The sequence below is a fragment of the Thunnus maccoyii genome, chromosome 1, assembly GCF_910596095.1.
Source record: "Thunnus maccoyii chromosome 1, fThuMac1.1, whole genome shotgun sequence".
NCBI lineage: Eukaryota > Metazoa > Chordata > Actinopteri > Scombriformes > Scombridae > Thunnus > Thunnus maccoyii.
This window is the reverse complement of record NC_056533.1, coordinates 8,205,488-8,222,271: the sequence shown is the minus strand read 5'-3', so window position 1 is coordinate 8,222,271 and position 16,784 is coordinate 8,205,488. Positions and strand designations below refer to the sequence as shown.

The following is a 16,784-nucleotide window of genomic DNA, read 5'->3' as shown; positions in this document are numbered from 1 at the left end:
GGGGCACACAGCTCAGACATTGATGTGCTTGTGGAACAAACAAACAGAAGGTTAGAGAGATAAAACATTAGACACATCTGGGCACTCATGGGCTGTCAGAAAACAGAATGAGCAATATAATGTAATATTACCCATAACTTATACTGCAAGTTCATACTGTGAATCTTCTGTGTGGGTATTTGAACAGTCTTCTTGTTCCTCCAGAGTAAGCATGAAAGACCCAGAAGTGACACTAAATAAATGTACAGTATTAATGAATCATATAGTATACCGCCTCTATAATAGTGTTAGAGGTCTGCATCATACAAGCTGGTCATAGGATTGTTTAAAACCAGACAAACACATTGACAGCCCACATTTGTCTGATCTCATGTTAGAAATTAAAACTGGAATATTGGACTTCCTCTATGCTCTTTTAAAGTGTTATCTTTGAAAAGAGATGGATTGGCTTTGTCCCCTGAAACTTTTAAGCTGATGGAAATTATGCTAATTTCAGTCAGAATGTGAATTTTTCAGTACCTGTGGTATTGACCCAAGGTCGAACCCATTAAAATGCAAATCCCAGCAAAGTGAAAAGTGTCTGAAAATAGAGAAAGTCTAGATGGGGGTTTCCCCTCAAACTGTGGCTCTCTCTCAGCTCAGAGGGAAATGTTCGGGAATATCTGAGGGCGAGTCATATTTGCATTCGATTTTTGAGCTCTGGGCCTGAATCTCGTTTTGTGTGGCAATTGCTTTGTGTTGCAGTGTTTTGCAGTGAAAAACAGAACTGGCATGGGTACACTGTTTTATTATTTTCTCTGCTTACTCATTATTTTCTGTTATATTCATTGGAAATCAGAAAATTTGATGAAGAAATGAAAATATCTTTATCCATCTACATATTGGAATATATAAAATAAAACTAGTGCCTCCAGACTGAAAGAACCAGGAATGTTGATGTAATTTCAAGATGAAACTATGGTCCTTTATCAATTTCACCTCTTAAATCCAGTTTAGTCACGAAGGCGTGGTGTTAATGTTATGGAGGAGACAGAACTGAGAGTATTTTTAAGGATTTTTTAAGGATCCATGAGACAACTGAGTAGTGAAGTTCATGTGTAACAGATGTGTCCTTTCTCAGGATCCATATATGAGCCTCTTAAGCTGTCCAGTCTCAAGCATGAGGGTGAACCCCTATGGGAAAAGTTGGACCGCTACTACAATGCTGGTAAGTGCACTTACTCACAATTGACAAGCTATCAATAATGTGAGGTGGGGACACCTAAAATTTACCAGGTGCAGTATGTCTCTGCACACTGTCAGGTTGGATAGAAAAAAACGATACTTGATGGTGTGTTCTAGGAATTGATCATTTCACTCAACTAAACACATGACCCACATAAAGCATGGCCACCCTATTGTGCTTATGTATGCGACTGGAAAGGCTGTTTAGTCATTGTCAATATTCCCAAATTACAGCTTTGGGTGTAGTGATTACTTCTTGCAGTCAGACATTATTGTTAGGAGATAAATTGTTCTCATCTGGCAAGGTAAAAGCGAGGTATGGGGTTCCCGGGTGTTACAGAGGCAAAAATATTTCCCAGTAATTTGAGTTAATTCAAGTTCTTTCCCACTGAATGTGCTTGGCCTGGTACAAAACACAGCTGTGTCATGTACCTTTATGTACATTGTATTTATTAGCCTTTACTTTAGTTAGTTGTCACTAAAGGTTTGTTGTTACTAAATATTTACACATGCTAACTGCCAAGTGAACCAACCTACAAAGCTAACGTTAGCTTGCTAATATACTATGACCTGTGAAGATTGAAGAGTAAAAGAGGTAATGGAATATGGTTTACATGTCTGACAGGACATGTGATAAAAAAGAAATTTACCCCCCCCCCAAAAAAAAAAAACACAATGTACCTCAAGTTACAAAACATTATGCCAATAACATTAGACTAAACCACTAAATTACGCTAGGTAGGCTAGCATAATCAGAGATTTCCCCATTCTAAACTACATGAATTCTACAAACTCTGGAACACACACATAAACAAACACCTACATTTACAAAATATTGTCTCAAATCATAAGTTTGAAACCAGCTAGTAGTTACTAAGAACCTAAGAAGGACACAGACTTAGTGATGGATTTATTAGTAGCTCATGCAACCCAATCCAGGTGATGATTCTGGCATGTGTAATTAGTGAAGGAGACCTCAGCCTCACTGCAGGAGATATAAATACACATTAGTGCTGATTACTAAATTACCTGCAGCTGTGAGTGCAGCACTGTGCCAGCTAGTGCTACCTCCCAGTGCACACAACAAAACCACAACCCACTGCCCCACAGCTAAAAGGAGAGCACCCTGGATGTTGGACTATACTGAGATTGCCTGTTTGGATGTCGACAAAGAAAAAACAGCTTTACCATGAAAGTGAATTAGGAGATCACTGAGATTCCATAAAAAAAAATGTAATTTGGTGTGAAATATTGCTGTCATAAATGCTAGTGTGACTGGATCATAAGGCTGGCAGACGGTTAAATACCAAATTTGTAATGTTAGAAAATTGCTGTCAAATTTGGTGAATATGAGCCAATGTCAACATAGTCACTAGAATTGGAGATATGTGTGTTTAATGATAGGCCTTTCTGGTGGCAGAGGTTTTGACTCATCATTTTTATAAAAAGATAAGGTGTATCTAATATCATTAATGATGGTTCTGTTCCACTGAGGTGTGCCAGTAAGCTATGCCAGTGAGCCAGCGCACACAGTACCAGGGCTCTGGCACTGCAACACCTAAACTGAATGCAGCCGTTAATAATCTTTTTAGTTACATCTAGGTTTGACAAGTCAAAATGTCTGCTGTGAGAAATGTCTGAATCACCACCAGATTAAAAAGTTTACAAGCCTTGGTGAGGGGAGATGTGGCTGGAGAAAAAGAAGTATTTATTCAAACCAATTAATTACTTTATTGAAAGATAGAGGGTGTTGATATCTAACTAAGCTAGCAGTGAATTTACATGAAAAGTAAAGCTTGCTATCCCATGCACCCTATGGTGATTAAAGCCAAATGTGGAACTAAGTATTGGTTGCAAAAAAAGTATATTTTGTGTTTGTTTTGGATATAATGCTGTTACGATGACAAACTAGAATTACCCTCCTTTTTTTTTTAGTGTGGAATCAATAAAAGCGGAGCCTGAGAGCAATAGAGGAGATAGTGCAAACACACCACAGCTCCTAAGCAGATAGAGTTGGGTTTAGCGTGCAGAAGACAGGATCATGTGTTGCCACTGGCTGTGTGTGGCTGTTAGATTCTGGTAATACAGCTCAGGATGCTGTCCCCAAGGATCAGAGCTGGTTTTGCCACTGTGGACGTAAGCAGGGTTTTTCTCAGTTGCTCATCTTGAAGTAACAAACATTTTCTATACAGTACAGCAGAGTTATCTTGATGTGCTCTTAGGTGACGTTTCTGAGCTTTTACTCCTTTAATATTTTCATACTGCTCCTGCTCCTTTTCAAGACAAATTATGTATGAGTATACATATTTTATAAGATATGTCCAGATTTGTTTAGTTGTAGACATATGAAAAATCTGCTTTCATTTAAAGAAAGTACTGGTACACGGTACTGTAAAAATACACAAGACACATGTCATACCTGCTCGGAGTTCTTCTATGACATTTAAGACATCACAGTAAGTAATATACAATAAGTGTGGCCTCCTCCTTGCAGTCACTAATATCTATTTAAAGGTGCCCTAAATTTGCTGTTTTCCATTGATGTTTGGCAGACACACACACCAAAAAGGGCAAGTTGTTCTAAGAACAAATAGCACTTCCACTAATATCAGATGAAATTATTACATGTTCATAGAATATATTAAAGGGGACCTATTATGCTCATTTCCAAGTCTATATTTTTATTTTTGGACTCCACTAGAGTAGCTTTGCATGATTCACAGTTAAAAAAACTCCTTATTTATCTTATACTGGCCCTTTATGCAGCCCCTCAATTCAGCCTTTCACTGCAATTGCAGAGAAAGGCTGTTCCAAGAACAATACTTCCAAGAACAATACTTTCCACTCATATCTTGGGATGTTTGGTTTGAAAGAGAACTTATTTTAATTCTAATTACCTATCTGGTAACTCACCCTGCTCTTCCATCTGTTTCACTCTGCAGATGTCTCATGTTTTTCACTCTGTATTGAGTGTTTTGTCAAAGTGATGGGTATTTGGGGTGCTTTAACTGTGCGCTCTCTCTCATGCCTCTATGCGCCCTTTTTCTGCCTCTTTCCTGGTCGATGATCATGGAGGCGGCAGGTACAAATTCAGGAGGGTCATCTCCACCTGCTTACTGCAGTTACAGTGAAATCAAGTGCAACTGCAGAGCAGCCGCCCCACACTTAACTGATATAACTGCTACATGAGTTGCATGTTTTACCTGCAAGACTCTGGTTTTAATGCTATTGTTCATTGTTTGTCATGTGGAAACGTCAGAGAAATAAAAAGCTTGCGTCCTGGTATTAGTTCAGTTATAAAATCCAAATGCACTGTGGAGCATCTTTCAGCTTCATTATCAGCAGCTTCATTACTATCCGCTGGTGTCTCTGTTTGCTCCAACTTGCATTGGCTGGATTGGTGGCGAGTGATCGTTGGATATTAAACAACTGCAGGGCTGACAGTTCTAAACAAGGCATTAACTGAATCCAAATTAGGTCAAGTCTCTTAGAGAGAATCTGAGAGCTACAAACATCTAGAAGTGAAGTCGATGCCTGTTTCAGCCCTTAATATGAAAGCACCTTATTGTGAATGATAAACTAGCTGCATGGATTACCAGATAATAGGGCTTCAAAAAACTGACTTTTGGTATACCTGTGAGGTGCACGACCTTTATCCAGGGTTGTTTCAATCCAAAAAATGTTGCATCTCTGCATTCTCTCATTATCCTAGTAGTATTAATTGTACTATTAATATACTCACCATTATATTGTAGAAAACCTTTTGTGCTGAATTAGGGCTATGAATTCTTTAGAAGAAAAATAACATTTACTTAGACATACAAGACAGACAAATCACAGCTTTGGGTCAGGATTGGACTCAGGCAGTGGATTTACTTAAGACTTAACAAACTACAGTTTTTGCCAGCAGTAATATGACTTGTTTCATTCTACAATTTAAACCGAGTAAAGCGGAAGGCAACTGCCTCTAACCCTGGTGTGGATTGAGGAATTGTGTCCTGTGTGAAAGCGTCTGTTCTGGGCTGGGTGCACCATTTTCTCACATGAACACACTCCTGGCAAATATGACACAGCCTGTTGGTCTGCCCTGATGAAGACAAGGCAGCTTGTGTGTGTGTGTGCGTCCCTCTGTGAGCAAAGTGTTTGTGTGTTATGCGTCCTTGGTGTGTAGTTGGTGGGTATTCATTAGGCTGCGTGTGTGAGCGTGTTTAGAAAATGATAGAAGACAATAAACAGAGCTTAGTGTGCAACAGGTGTAGCTCTCAGTTGGAACTGATTTGCTGCTATCAGGTAATGCAGCGTTGCCTCCAGCATCAGCTGCGTTGAAACCTTATAGATTTACAGAGAAAAGCCTCCGCCAGATTACAATATGTCAAAAACACAGCGTTGAACATTGGGCTTGTTTAATTGTTGTGTTGGGTGGCGGCTGGAAGCGCTTGTCCAATTCTAGCGGGGAACAAAGCCAACATTGTTATCACCGGCACCCAGACCTGCCTGCCAATATACCTGCTTTCTTTCAGTTCCAGGGAGGAAAAGGGGTGGAGAGGGGTGAGGTTGGGGTGACAGTGACAAATCAAACCAGTTACATTTTTCCTCTTTTCTTTTGCTTTGTTGTTTTGTTGCAAAGCTGCCCCCAGCTCAGTCAAAGGCAATGGTATTAAGCTTCCGCTGCCATTGTGATAAGGGACTTGTTTTCCTTTATCAAGAAAAGAATACCAGGGGAAAGTTTACCTCCATCTCCCATAGTTCATCACTCCATCATTTCTCTCTCTTTTTTCCCCTCTCCTCCTCTTTCACTTCCTCGCCTCTCTATGGTTTCTTATTTATGTGGCAATGTGGCCACACTCCATTGACTCAGCCTGCTTCCTGATAATACTAGAGGCAGAAGGCACTATTGCTCTGGCGTCTGGCTCACACCGATTAAGGAATGGAGTCATTATGAGATTGTTGCAAAAAACATTGGTTTATCCGAGCTGTTTTTTCTTTACTTTGTTTTTAATTTTTGCTTCCCTCTCTTTTATTCTTTCCCTTCATTCTTTTTCTTCAACTTCTCTCACTCTCTTGCTTCATCTTTTGTGTTTAGCCAGTTCAATGCAGTTTGTCATGTCTCAGTGATGGTTTATAATACCTTTATAACACAACAAATACATTTTGAGCAATTAAATGGTTTTTAATTGATTAAAAAAAATAAAACTTACGCATTTTAGTTTCTATGACAATAATGCATGACAGTAATAGCCATGGATATTTTAGAGTTTTGGAACAAATAACAAAATATATGACATGAAACAAACAATATGTTCAGTATAGTTAATTGAAAAAGTTGTAACACTCCCCCTGTAGTAAGATATATAACAAAATGGTAGCATCTGTAAATGACTAAGAGATCATTTTTTAATTAGTCATTGCTGTGCAATGTACATTTTCTTTTACAAACATCCACAAAACTCTCGGAAATAGTGTCCTTGACAGCATACCTGACATACAGGCAGGTTTATTAGCAATAGCTCTGCATGTAGCACTTCAGTGTATTTAATGTGTGGTAGGAAATATGTACCACCAGACCAGTAGCCCACCCACAGTGTGGGTGAGCACAGAGATAGGTTCTTAAATGCATGTTTACCAAAAAGACCATTACAAGACCATTACAACTATACTTGCCTGAATGTGTAATCATGCAAGCCTTATATATATCGTCAGAGATAATGTTACAGGCAGCAAGACCAACATTAACAGCATTGCATAGCCTGGCATGGCAGCCACATGATCACACACACACACACACACACACACACACACATACACATACACACAGCTGGCAGACGCAACATCATCATTAATCAAGCATGCTTTGGCATGGAGGGGTGGATGTCGTTGTTGGAGAATCAAGTGCTAAGTCACATGCTGCTGCTGACGGGGAAAGGGCTGAATTAGCATCCACGTAGGTGTTGTTACTACTTGGCACTTGTTGAGGAGAAACTGGCGTAGGAGTAGGTGTCTGGGTTGAGAATGATGGCTGAACTTGATCTGAATTTGCTTCCTCCTGCTCCTCACAGCTTCTTTTTGTGACAAACTCAAGCAAAGTGCTATTTTTCACTATGATTTTTATCTTAACCTACATTAAAAGCAGCTAGTTAGAGGAAAGTAGGCTTCTGTTCCTCTGTGCAATGCGCGGGCTGTACACTGAGTGAAAGAGGAGGGGCTGCTTGCTGCTCACAATCTGGCATTTACGAAATGTACTGCCAAAAAATCTGAAAAATCTCTATCATCATCTTGCAAGAAGTAAGAAACAAGAATTGTTTTATTTTTATTTTTCGCATAGTCAGATAATTGAAACAGTATTTATTGACTGCTCCTCACTGGATGATCCAGCAAAAAAGGAAGCCTTCTGATTGGGTGGACCAAGGGCCCATCTGTGCCCACCCACAGTTGTGTACCTGCACAAGACTGTGTTGTTTCAATTCTTTCTTAAGTGTACTTAAGTTTAGTTATTGTGATGCAACATGACCTGATTACATGTGATCATATTGTCAACCTTTTCTGATACCTTGCAATGCAGGGATTTTGTGGAAAAATAATTTAGCTTTAATCATTGTCTTGTTGTGTACAATATCATGTACATAGATTAACTCCAAATGATGACATGCTATAAATCAAACTATTTATTTTTTGTACCGGAGGCAGACAGGTTGACTGTCTTCTAGGAAGGCAGACTTCACGCATCAAGACTATGCTGACAGTCTCTATATGCGTGTACTATACTTGATTGTGATTGCACATTGCAAGCATCCAATAGGGATATTTGTTACCATCTCATAGATCTAACATTGCTGTTAAACTAGTCTGACCAATATATTCTGTGTCAGTCCTTGTATCTTATCAGTGTGGTGTCAATAACCATAACTAAACATTGTAATCACATACAGTATATCCAAAACTCAGTAATACTGCAATACTTCAACATAACCATTGCAAAACTTTTTTTTCTTTTAGCTGTCACTTAGCTAGCTTATACACTAGAGTATGTAAACGTATACTTCTCAATGTAACTCAATAACAATCAATGACTTTTTTTTTTTGTAAGGGCAGCGATCCGTCTGCATCCTTTTACATGTTCTTACAAGTCCAGAACAATTCTGGGCCTTGACTTCCTGTGTGTACCTTGTCTGGTATGGGACAGTATGAGGGACTGTCTCACTTGTTGCCTGTGAGGTGTGTAGTGTGGTACTTTGTGGTGCATGCTGTCTGTTGTGATCAGAGTTTTCGTCAGTGTGAGTGTTATGTGACATCTGTTTCATCTGTACTCTTGCCCTTCAGCTGTGTGTATGTGGTATGATCTGTCAGTATCAGCTGGTTGGATGACAACTGCTGGTTTCCAGTAGCCATGCTCCTGGAGTTGGATGCTTCGTCCTACATGCAGCGGTGACATTGGCTTGGCTGACCTGTTGTAATATCTTTTCTGATGTTGTTGTCGATGGACTCTGCTGCTGTGATCTTGGTGGCTGACCACCTTGGGCTGAAGCTGCTGGTGGGCGTTCGGTAGGATTGAGCATAAGCGATGGCTCATAAGCAGCTGGGCTGATGATCTGAAGCTGTCAACTGAAGTGTTACGATATTCAAGGAGACTCAGATAGGGGTCTTTCTGATAAGCTTTGGCCTTTTCCATAAGCAATTTGACAATCTATACAGATTTTGAGGATATTGAGAGCTTTGGGGATGGTGCAGACTGGTGGTTGTAGGTTAAACTCCCATGTGCTGGCAAAGATTTTGAACTCCTTACATTTGTACTGGGGGCCACTATTCAATAGAACAGTCTCTGGTACACTGTGTCTGGTGAAGGCTGCTTTCAGTTTGTGTTTTACCTATTTTAATAGTCTACTGTGACTATATAGTTCTCATTGTTCCACGTCAACAGATCAGCAGTAACTGTTTGCTATGGCCTGTCTGGGATCTTGGCTTGGCTTATCACGGGCTCCTTAGTATTGGAAGGCCTGTGTTTGAGACAGGTGGGGCACTGTCCAACCATCTCCTCAATCTGCTTGTTCATCCTGGGCCAAAATGGGATGTCACGGGCCCATGTGACCTGCATGTATTCGGAATAACATCACTGTATGCAGTGAGGTAGGATAATGATTTTTTCACCCTTGAATATGATGTCATTCATGTGTGAAAGTTCATCCTGACAGTTCCAGTATTCTGCTATGCTCTGAGGGCATACATATTTTCCTCTCCTTAGGCCATCCTTCGTTGATTGTCTCTCTCAGTATCATGAGCTGTGTGTCTTTTTCAGTCTCTGCTCTGATCTCTTTCACCTTAGTTTCGTTGACAGGTAAGCTACTATACAGTGTATGTACCTGAATGTCCAAAGACAATGGCATATAGCTCCTTTTCAAACTGAGCACAGTTGACTTCACTGTCAGTTATCGATTTAGATAAGTCGCCACTGGGCTTGACCTCTTGCAGTAGGACTGTACCTAATCCATACTTAGATGTATCGACTTGTAGCCTAAATTATTTGCTGGGGTCAAAATATATTCGACTGGACCTGGCTCTTATGTAATTAGCTCTCTCATTTTTTTGAATGCTTCATCATGCAGTATGGCACAGACGTTTTTGTTGTGCTCTTCTTTGCTTCTGCCGTAGATTAGGACATTGTCGACTATCGCCGTGACTCACTGTGGACCTTCATAATTCTCATCGACTTTCTGTTGAAACTCATCTTGGGCAGATATCAATCCAAAAGTTAGGCAGAGGAATCAGTACTCTCCAAATACAGTGTTGAATGTGATCAACTTGGCTGACTCCTCTGTGAGCTTTATAGCCCAGCTTCAGCGTCATGGATGCCAGGTCAGGTCAGGCGACCTGGCATCCATGACGCTGAAGCAGCAAGCTCTTGCCAACTTGAATGTGATATCGCTGAGGGTAGGTAAAGGGTAGTGCAGTCATTTGATAGCCTTGTTCAAATCTTTGGGGTCGAGACACACTCTCAGCTTGCCTGTGCATGGCTTTTCTGCTGCTACCATCAAATCGACCCATTCGGTTGGTTCAGTGTCTTTCACAGTGATCTATTGTTTTTCTATGTTCTGTAGCACGTCTTTGAGGTGGTCACTCAGGGCGAGGGAAACACCCCTAGGCAGGTGGAACACAGGCATTGCGTTGGGGTCAATGTGAATTGTGTGCTCACCAGGAAACAATTCTATTCCTGTGAAGACATCTACAAACTCATCCATGATTGGTACCTCAGATGTTCCAGACATTAATGAGTCTAAAGTCTAGGCATGCTTTTAATCCTAGAGCTGGGGGTGAATGTGTGTCAACGACATGGACCTTCATTATTAATTGAATGTCCTTGTACTGGCATTTCATGTTGCACTTGCCTCTGACAAGTAGTCACTCACCACTGTAGCCATGGAGTGGGTGAGTTGAGGTCTGTAGTACATCAGTCATCATACCTGTCTTCAGTCTTAAAGCTAAGCCAAACATCATCTCTGGACATCACATGAGATTGCTATTGATCATCTCCTCTCATCTCATTCTTAAAAAGAAAGCAAATAAGCATATTTCCCAAAACGATGAACTATTCCTTTATAAAAACAATACTGAAATATATTTAAAAATCAAAGCTTTGTCAGCATTTTTCTATTTTGAATCATGTGGGGTTTTGCCATTGCATTTGTTTTTCATTCAACAGCAACTCACGTCACAGATGTTATATTGCAGGAAACATTATGACAGCATCAGCAGGAGTAGACAGAAGTTATTGTTGATGGTATGCACAATGAATATCACAGTTTGTGTATTTCCATTCTCTCCCGTCGCGAGCTGCCTTGAGACTGCACAGATACCATCTTTTTCTTTCTGTCCTTCCTCTCTTATTTTTTTTTCTTTCTTCAATCTATCTCTCTGTGTTTTTTTTTCTTTGTCATCATCTTCTCTCATTTTCTCCACCCTGTCGATGCAGTGAAATGGCCCATTGTAAAAGAGCAGACTGTGTGCGTCTGAGACATTAGCTGCTGATTTAGTGGCACATTAGCTTGATGGATGGCTAGACAGAAAACTCCCAACAACAGTTGATTTGCATCCAGAGAAACTTTCAGTCTGAGAATGAATAATGTTCAGCACTCTCATCATTTATGTTCTGTGTCTAATGATGACTTTCACAGCACTGTTTCGCAGAAGATAAAACTTTGAGTCCTGTGTACAGTTCCAAATTGAGGGTTATCAGAGCCCCTCAACTCATTTTATCCTGTTTCTGTGTGTGTGTGTGTGTGTGTGTGTGTGTGTGTGAAATACAATTTTTGAGTTGACACATTATAAATATAGATCTTTTAACCTGTGAGCTTCAGAGAAATAAAGTACTGTATCATACTAACTTCAGTTACAGTAGATGAGAAATAGTCTTACTGAGAAAATGAAACATTGGATAACATATTCATCTTTCCCAAGGCTACATTATATTTCTAATGTGTATATTTCTGTGCAGTTTTATAGTTACTCTAAAATGCTGATATTTCAAATAATAGCATTACTTGTAAAATCATTAGACTGAATTTGATTCACTCTTAGACAAAGCATGATATAAGTAAATTAATTTTGTAATTTTATAATTTTTCACTTTATATTCTTATACATTTAGTTACCGTAATGATGACTATCTTTTGTGAGACCTATGAACGCATGTGTACTTCTTATACTTTAGGATATTGTTTTCCTTAAAGGCCTGTTCTACATCACCATGGTTCCCTCTGTTGACACCCTGTCATTAGATGATGGGCAACACTTAATTCATTATGCACACGCCATTTATTCATTATGCTTAAATGTGTTTTATATGTTTTTTTACAGATACATTTCCTGTATTACACAGGAACTGACTTTGACAATGTACAGCTTAACTGATATTCACAGTTGCTGCTTGCAAACTTAAAGATCTGTATTTTGAGTTAAGTGGTATGTTCCAAAAAAACGTAACAGTACAAGTGAACCCCTTGATGAATGAAGCATACAGCTTGAAATTAAAAACAGTCCCACATTTTTGTGTATTACTCACTATTGTGAAAGATTGAGCTTTCTAGAGCAGGTTAATTAATTTATGGACCACATTTTCTTAATATATTTGTGGTTAAAAAGTCAGACAGCACCAGTGTGTGATACAGTGGTTTCTGGTGAGTGTGATGACCAATAAATCTTACAGCCTTTCACATTATACTGCTAATGTAGCTGCAGTCAAAATTAGCCTATACCCAAAGGCACTGTCCTATTACTGGTTAACATATGAAAGCAGTCCGGATGAACCAGGAGGGGATTGCTCTGCCTCTCTGTGTGTGTACAGTATGTCATAATTTACTCTATGTTGAAACCGTGCGTCATTACAAGGGCACAAAAATGAGTAAATCCTTCATCCAAGGGTATTTGTTTTTGTATGTAGGACACTTCATAGTCAGGGTTCATCTTTACAAATGAGACTATGCAATATGAGTTAGTAGAATGTCCTTAGACTGGAAATAATACAAATGTGTGATTACATGTGTGCATGTGAGTCTGAACTTCATTTTCATGATACTTGGAGGTGGACTACCTTAGAGGTTCATTAATATTCTGTCTAATTCCCTCATCAACCTCGTTATCTCACTGCCAATGCGACTGTCGTCTTCAGTTGACCGGCACACACACACAAACACAGAGAGACATTCCCACCCTCCTGTCTCTCTCTCCCAGTACCCATTAGGCTCACTGTTTTTTTCACAGTTACACATACATTCTCTTTTTTTTCCTCCTCCACACTCACATCCTCTCCATATCTCTTTCCCTCATCTCTGTCTCCTTCCTTCCGTCTGTCTTTCTGTCATTCTCTTTCTCTCCATCTCTCTTTTGCTCTGTAACAAACGACAGTGCAGAATGGATGTCCCCTTCATTTGCACCGGCATAATGTGCTGATGAAAAATGAAGTGATCCCTCCAGACAGATTAGTCATCAGTGAGGGGACCTCTGCAGGAGACGGTGTGTGTGTGTATGTGTGTGTGTGTAACAGATAAATTACTTTCCCGGAGGCCTTCTGTTTGAGTATGTAATATTTCAGCATATATTATTGGAGGGTTACGGTCTGTTCGTATTAAGAGCTTTCATCCGTTGTTCTGTCCTCAGTAACTAATGCTGAGCATGAACTTTGGTGAACTTGGACCATCTTAGTTTGTCTTCGCTTGTCCATTTAGTGCAGTCAGACATTCACAGTCACGCCCCCAGCTGAAAAATGTTATTTCCAAAGAAATGACCTTGGTCATTACCTACTGTAGAGCTTCCCAGTCACTGTGGCGACACCAAAATTATTAACAGAGTTTGGTACTTTCCCTTTACACTATTTGATTCTGGCACTGTACATTAGGGATTCTTTTTTTTTTTTTTTGCTGTTGCAACTGCATCCTAGTAAGCATTAACTTGGTGATTTGAAGTCAAAAGATGTCTATATCTGGGTTATAATGGGCTACATTTAGTTGAAAACTTATTTTAGAGGTCATGGTAAACACTGTTAAAACTACAGTTATACAGTGTATAAACTAGACATCTAAAAAACACCAACCCAGTGCTGGGCCTCCACTATTTTCATCAGAAAACATGCTTTTTATTAAGCAGTTTCTAGTAAAAGTTGTGTTGTTTTACAATTGTTAACTATTAAATTCAAAACCGACCTTCAAGTGTTAGACATTTAATTATTTTTTCATGTTGAGTATGGGTGATGCATCATGGAAATAAAAGGAGGAGAGAAAGTGGGTTTATTAAATATTTAAATGATTACAGCTAAATTATTAAAAAGCTTTAAAGAGTAAATGTACATACTGCAAATAATATTTACACAAGTGTTAGTCAAGTATCAGTATTAGTATTATTTCACATTAACAAGGCATTGGCATGCATAGTTTTTACTCCGGGCAACTTTCAAGTGACAAGATGTGTTACAGTTAAAGTCTGAGGCACAAACATGCAACACAAGAGGAAGTTTCCTTGGGTGACTTCTTCATTTCTACTATGACACTGGTGCAGAAGTTGAGAAACACGGCAGGTCATACGGTCTGGTATTTTCTAGCTGTTTTAGATATATGTGAGAATGTCAGCAACTCTCTGAGCTACAATGGATTCAGTGCTCAAAGATACTTCAGATATATATATAGATAGATAGATATAGATATACATTACTGTAAATACATTCCAGTTGAAGGACAGTCTTCTTCCTAGATACCTAAACTCATCACATTGAACTGGAGTGTTAAAGAAATTGTTTACACAAGAATAAAAAAGAATGATGCCATTATCTCATGTGAGTCTAAGTTAAGTCTGTAGGTGTTGGTGGAGTATGTGCACATCACATAGAAGAAATCAGCTTGCGCAACTCTGTCTTGTGCAAAAAAAACCCCACTGACATGAACATCAACTGAGTCGTGTTGACTTCTTTAGCAGTTCATGTGTTTCAAAGCCAAACAATGACACCATGAGTCCAAGTGATATTCCACCAGGAATTATTGCTTTTCTTCACTAAAACTGTTGTTGCCATTCACACTTTCAATGTCATGTGTTCACACTCGACTTGAATATGCATCCATCTGTTCCACCCTCTCACAGTGTACACTGTAGTTGTCTACCAAACACAAACTGAAAGAGCTCTGCTCTAAGCAGCTTTATAACATTAACTTTTGCTTACTTTCATCAGAGAAGAAAAATTGTCTGCAAAATTTCTTAACCCAACCTTTTTCTAAATTGAACTTTACATCATTTGATTTGATTAAATGTAATTAATTTCAGGCTGAATATGCATCTGGGAAAAGGCAGTGGCAACAGCTGCACAGCCTGAGGAAGGTCACAGGTCAGGCAGTGCCAGCAGTAGAAGAGAGTTGTAACCCTGCCTGAGGAGCTGGATACATATTATATTTCCACACTTCACAAATGCAGACTAGCCTGGAGAAACAAGGCCAGAGAAAGTACATGCTCGTAGTCAAATGCTGCATGACTCCTGACTTGCTATGTCATTGCTTTTGTACCCAGCAAAATGAAATGAGATGGGTCCGCTGTGGCTCTGGTACATAAGCATCTGGATCAAAACTGGATCAAAAAAGCATCTGGTAGAGACTGTTGTAGCTGTGCGTGGAGTGATGCTGCTTTAGAAAGTGTATCACCTCTGTGTAGGGGTAAAAATAGACAAGCTGAGGTCATGTAATGTGTGTAGGTGTTTTTGTCCTTTGTGACACCTGTCATGTACTGTATGTAATTACTTAGTATAGAAGTATAGATTGAAATGTGATTCACCTTCTGTACTTTTTTAGATGGATAAAAAAAGATATTGCACACTGATTCAGAGTTAATAGCGACTCTTAAATCATTTGAAATAATACAGCAGCTGTTATTAGGGGTCCTGTTGTCCATCAGAGCTGTTGAGACATTTTTAATTTAAACAAACTCCAAACACAATTTCCCCTGGTTGATTAAGCTATTTTGTTGTGTCATGTCAGGTGGAATATTAAAGGGAGTTTTGCTGCTTAGATACAAGCATGGCTCATCCATCATGTTATGAAAAGACACCTTACAAGGCATCAGTTTTTACAGTAAAGCATATTATGTACAGCAAATAATCAAACAAGATAAAAACTCCTTCAAGTTGTTGGGTGACCTGTTTCCAATTCAAGTTGAATTATCCATATGACAAACTGGACAACTCTCTCTCTTTCTGTCTCTCTTTCTAGTCAAGACAACCATTCTGAACTACCAGAGTCCCACCACAGGGCTTTTTCCAGTCAAGACATGCTCCGACTGCAAGGAGGCCAAGGTCCGGGACTCCCTGTACTGTGCTGCTGGTGCCTGGGCCCTGGCCTTAGCCTACCGGTTAGTACACCACATACACAGTACACACACATGCACAGATACTGATAAACCATGCAGGACCTGTTTCATTTGTGCAAAATTGATTGTACATGTAACTGTCACTTCATTTGTGTTAATTATCACAGGTTAATTGGAATTTAGCCTTCTTGCTTGGCTGACTGTTGAATGAAGTGCTCGTGTAGTTCAAGTACAACAGAAGGATACTGTACACACATTGTTCAGATACACTTCCTTCTGCAGATATGGTTTTAATTAATAATAGTTAGTAATACTTTGATTTACACATGAAGAACTAATGACACTCCCATCAGCTACACAAATAAAGTTATTATTATTATTATTATTACAATCAGCCTCAGCTATACTTTGTGTTTAGTGCTTATTACCAAATGTTAGCATGCTAACCCATTAAACTAAGCTGAACATGGTAAAAAACAACAACTGTGCATTAAGGCTTGAATGTGTAGCACCACAGAAAACATGATGTAAAATGGATGGATTAATAGTCTATTGTGTTTTTTAGAGTATTATGTGTAGAACAGACCAATCAACTTTTGGTCCACACAGTTTTCTGCACCCCTTTATCCCTTCTTCTTTGACTTGGCAGTTTTGTTCTACTCTTTTCTGTTTCATGCTTACTGACCCTGATCTTCAATCTCTCTCTGTAATTTGAAGGCTTTGCTTTTTAAACA

The 16,784-nt window shown here is 39.3% G+C and overlaps 1 protein-coding gene across 3 annotated transcripts in view; it reads left to right on the top strand.

The window, feature by feature from the left end:
• The window catches only part of phkb (phosphorylase kinase, beta), a 110,351-nt gene that overhangs the window by 3,045 nt on the left and 90,522 nt on the right, over positions 1–16,784 (top strand). For all 3 annotated transcript variants that reach the window (XM_042427718.1, XM_042427791.1, XM_042427875.1), the window contains 2 exons: positions 1,121–1,207; positions 15,954–16,092. In XM_042427718.1, the coding sequence (XP_042283652.1) occupies positions 1,121–1,207; positions 15,954–16,092 (226 nt within the window). The remainder of the gene's footprint in view (positions 1–1,120; positions 1,208–15,953; positions 16,093–16,784) is intronic.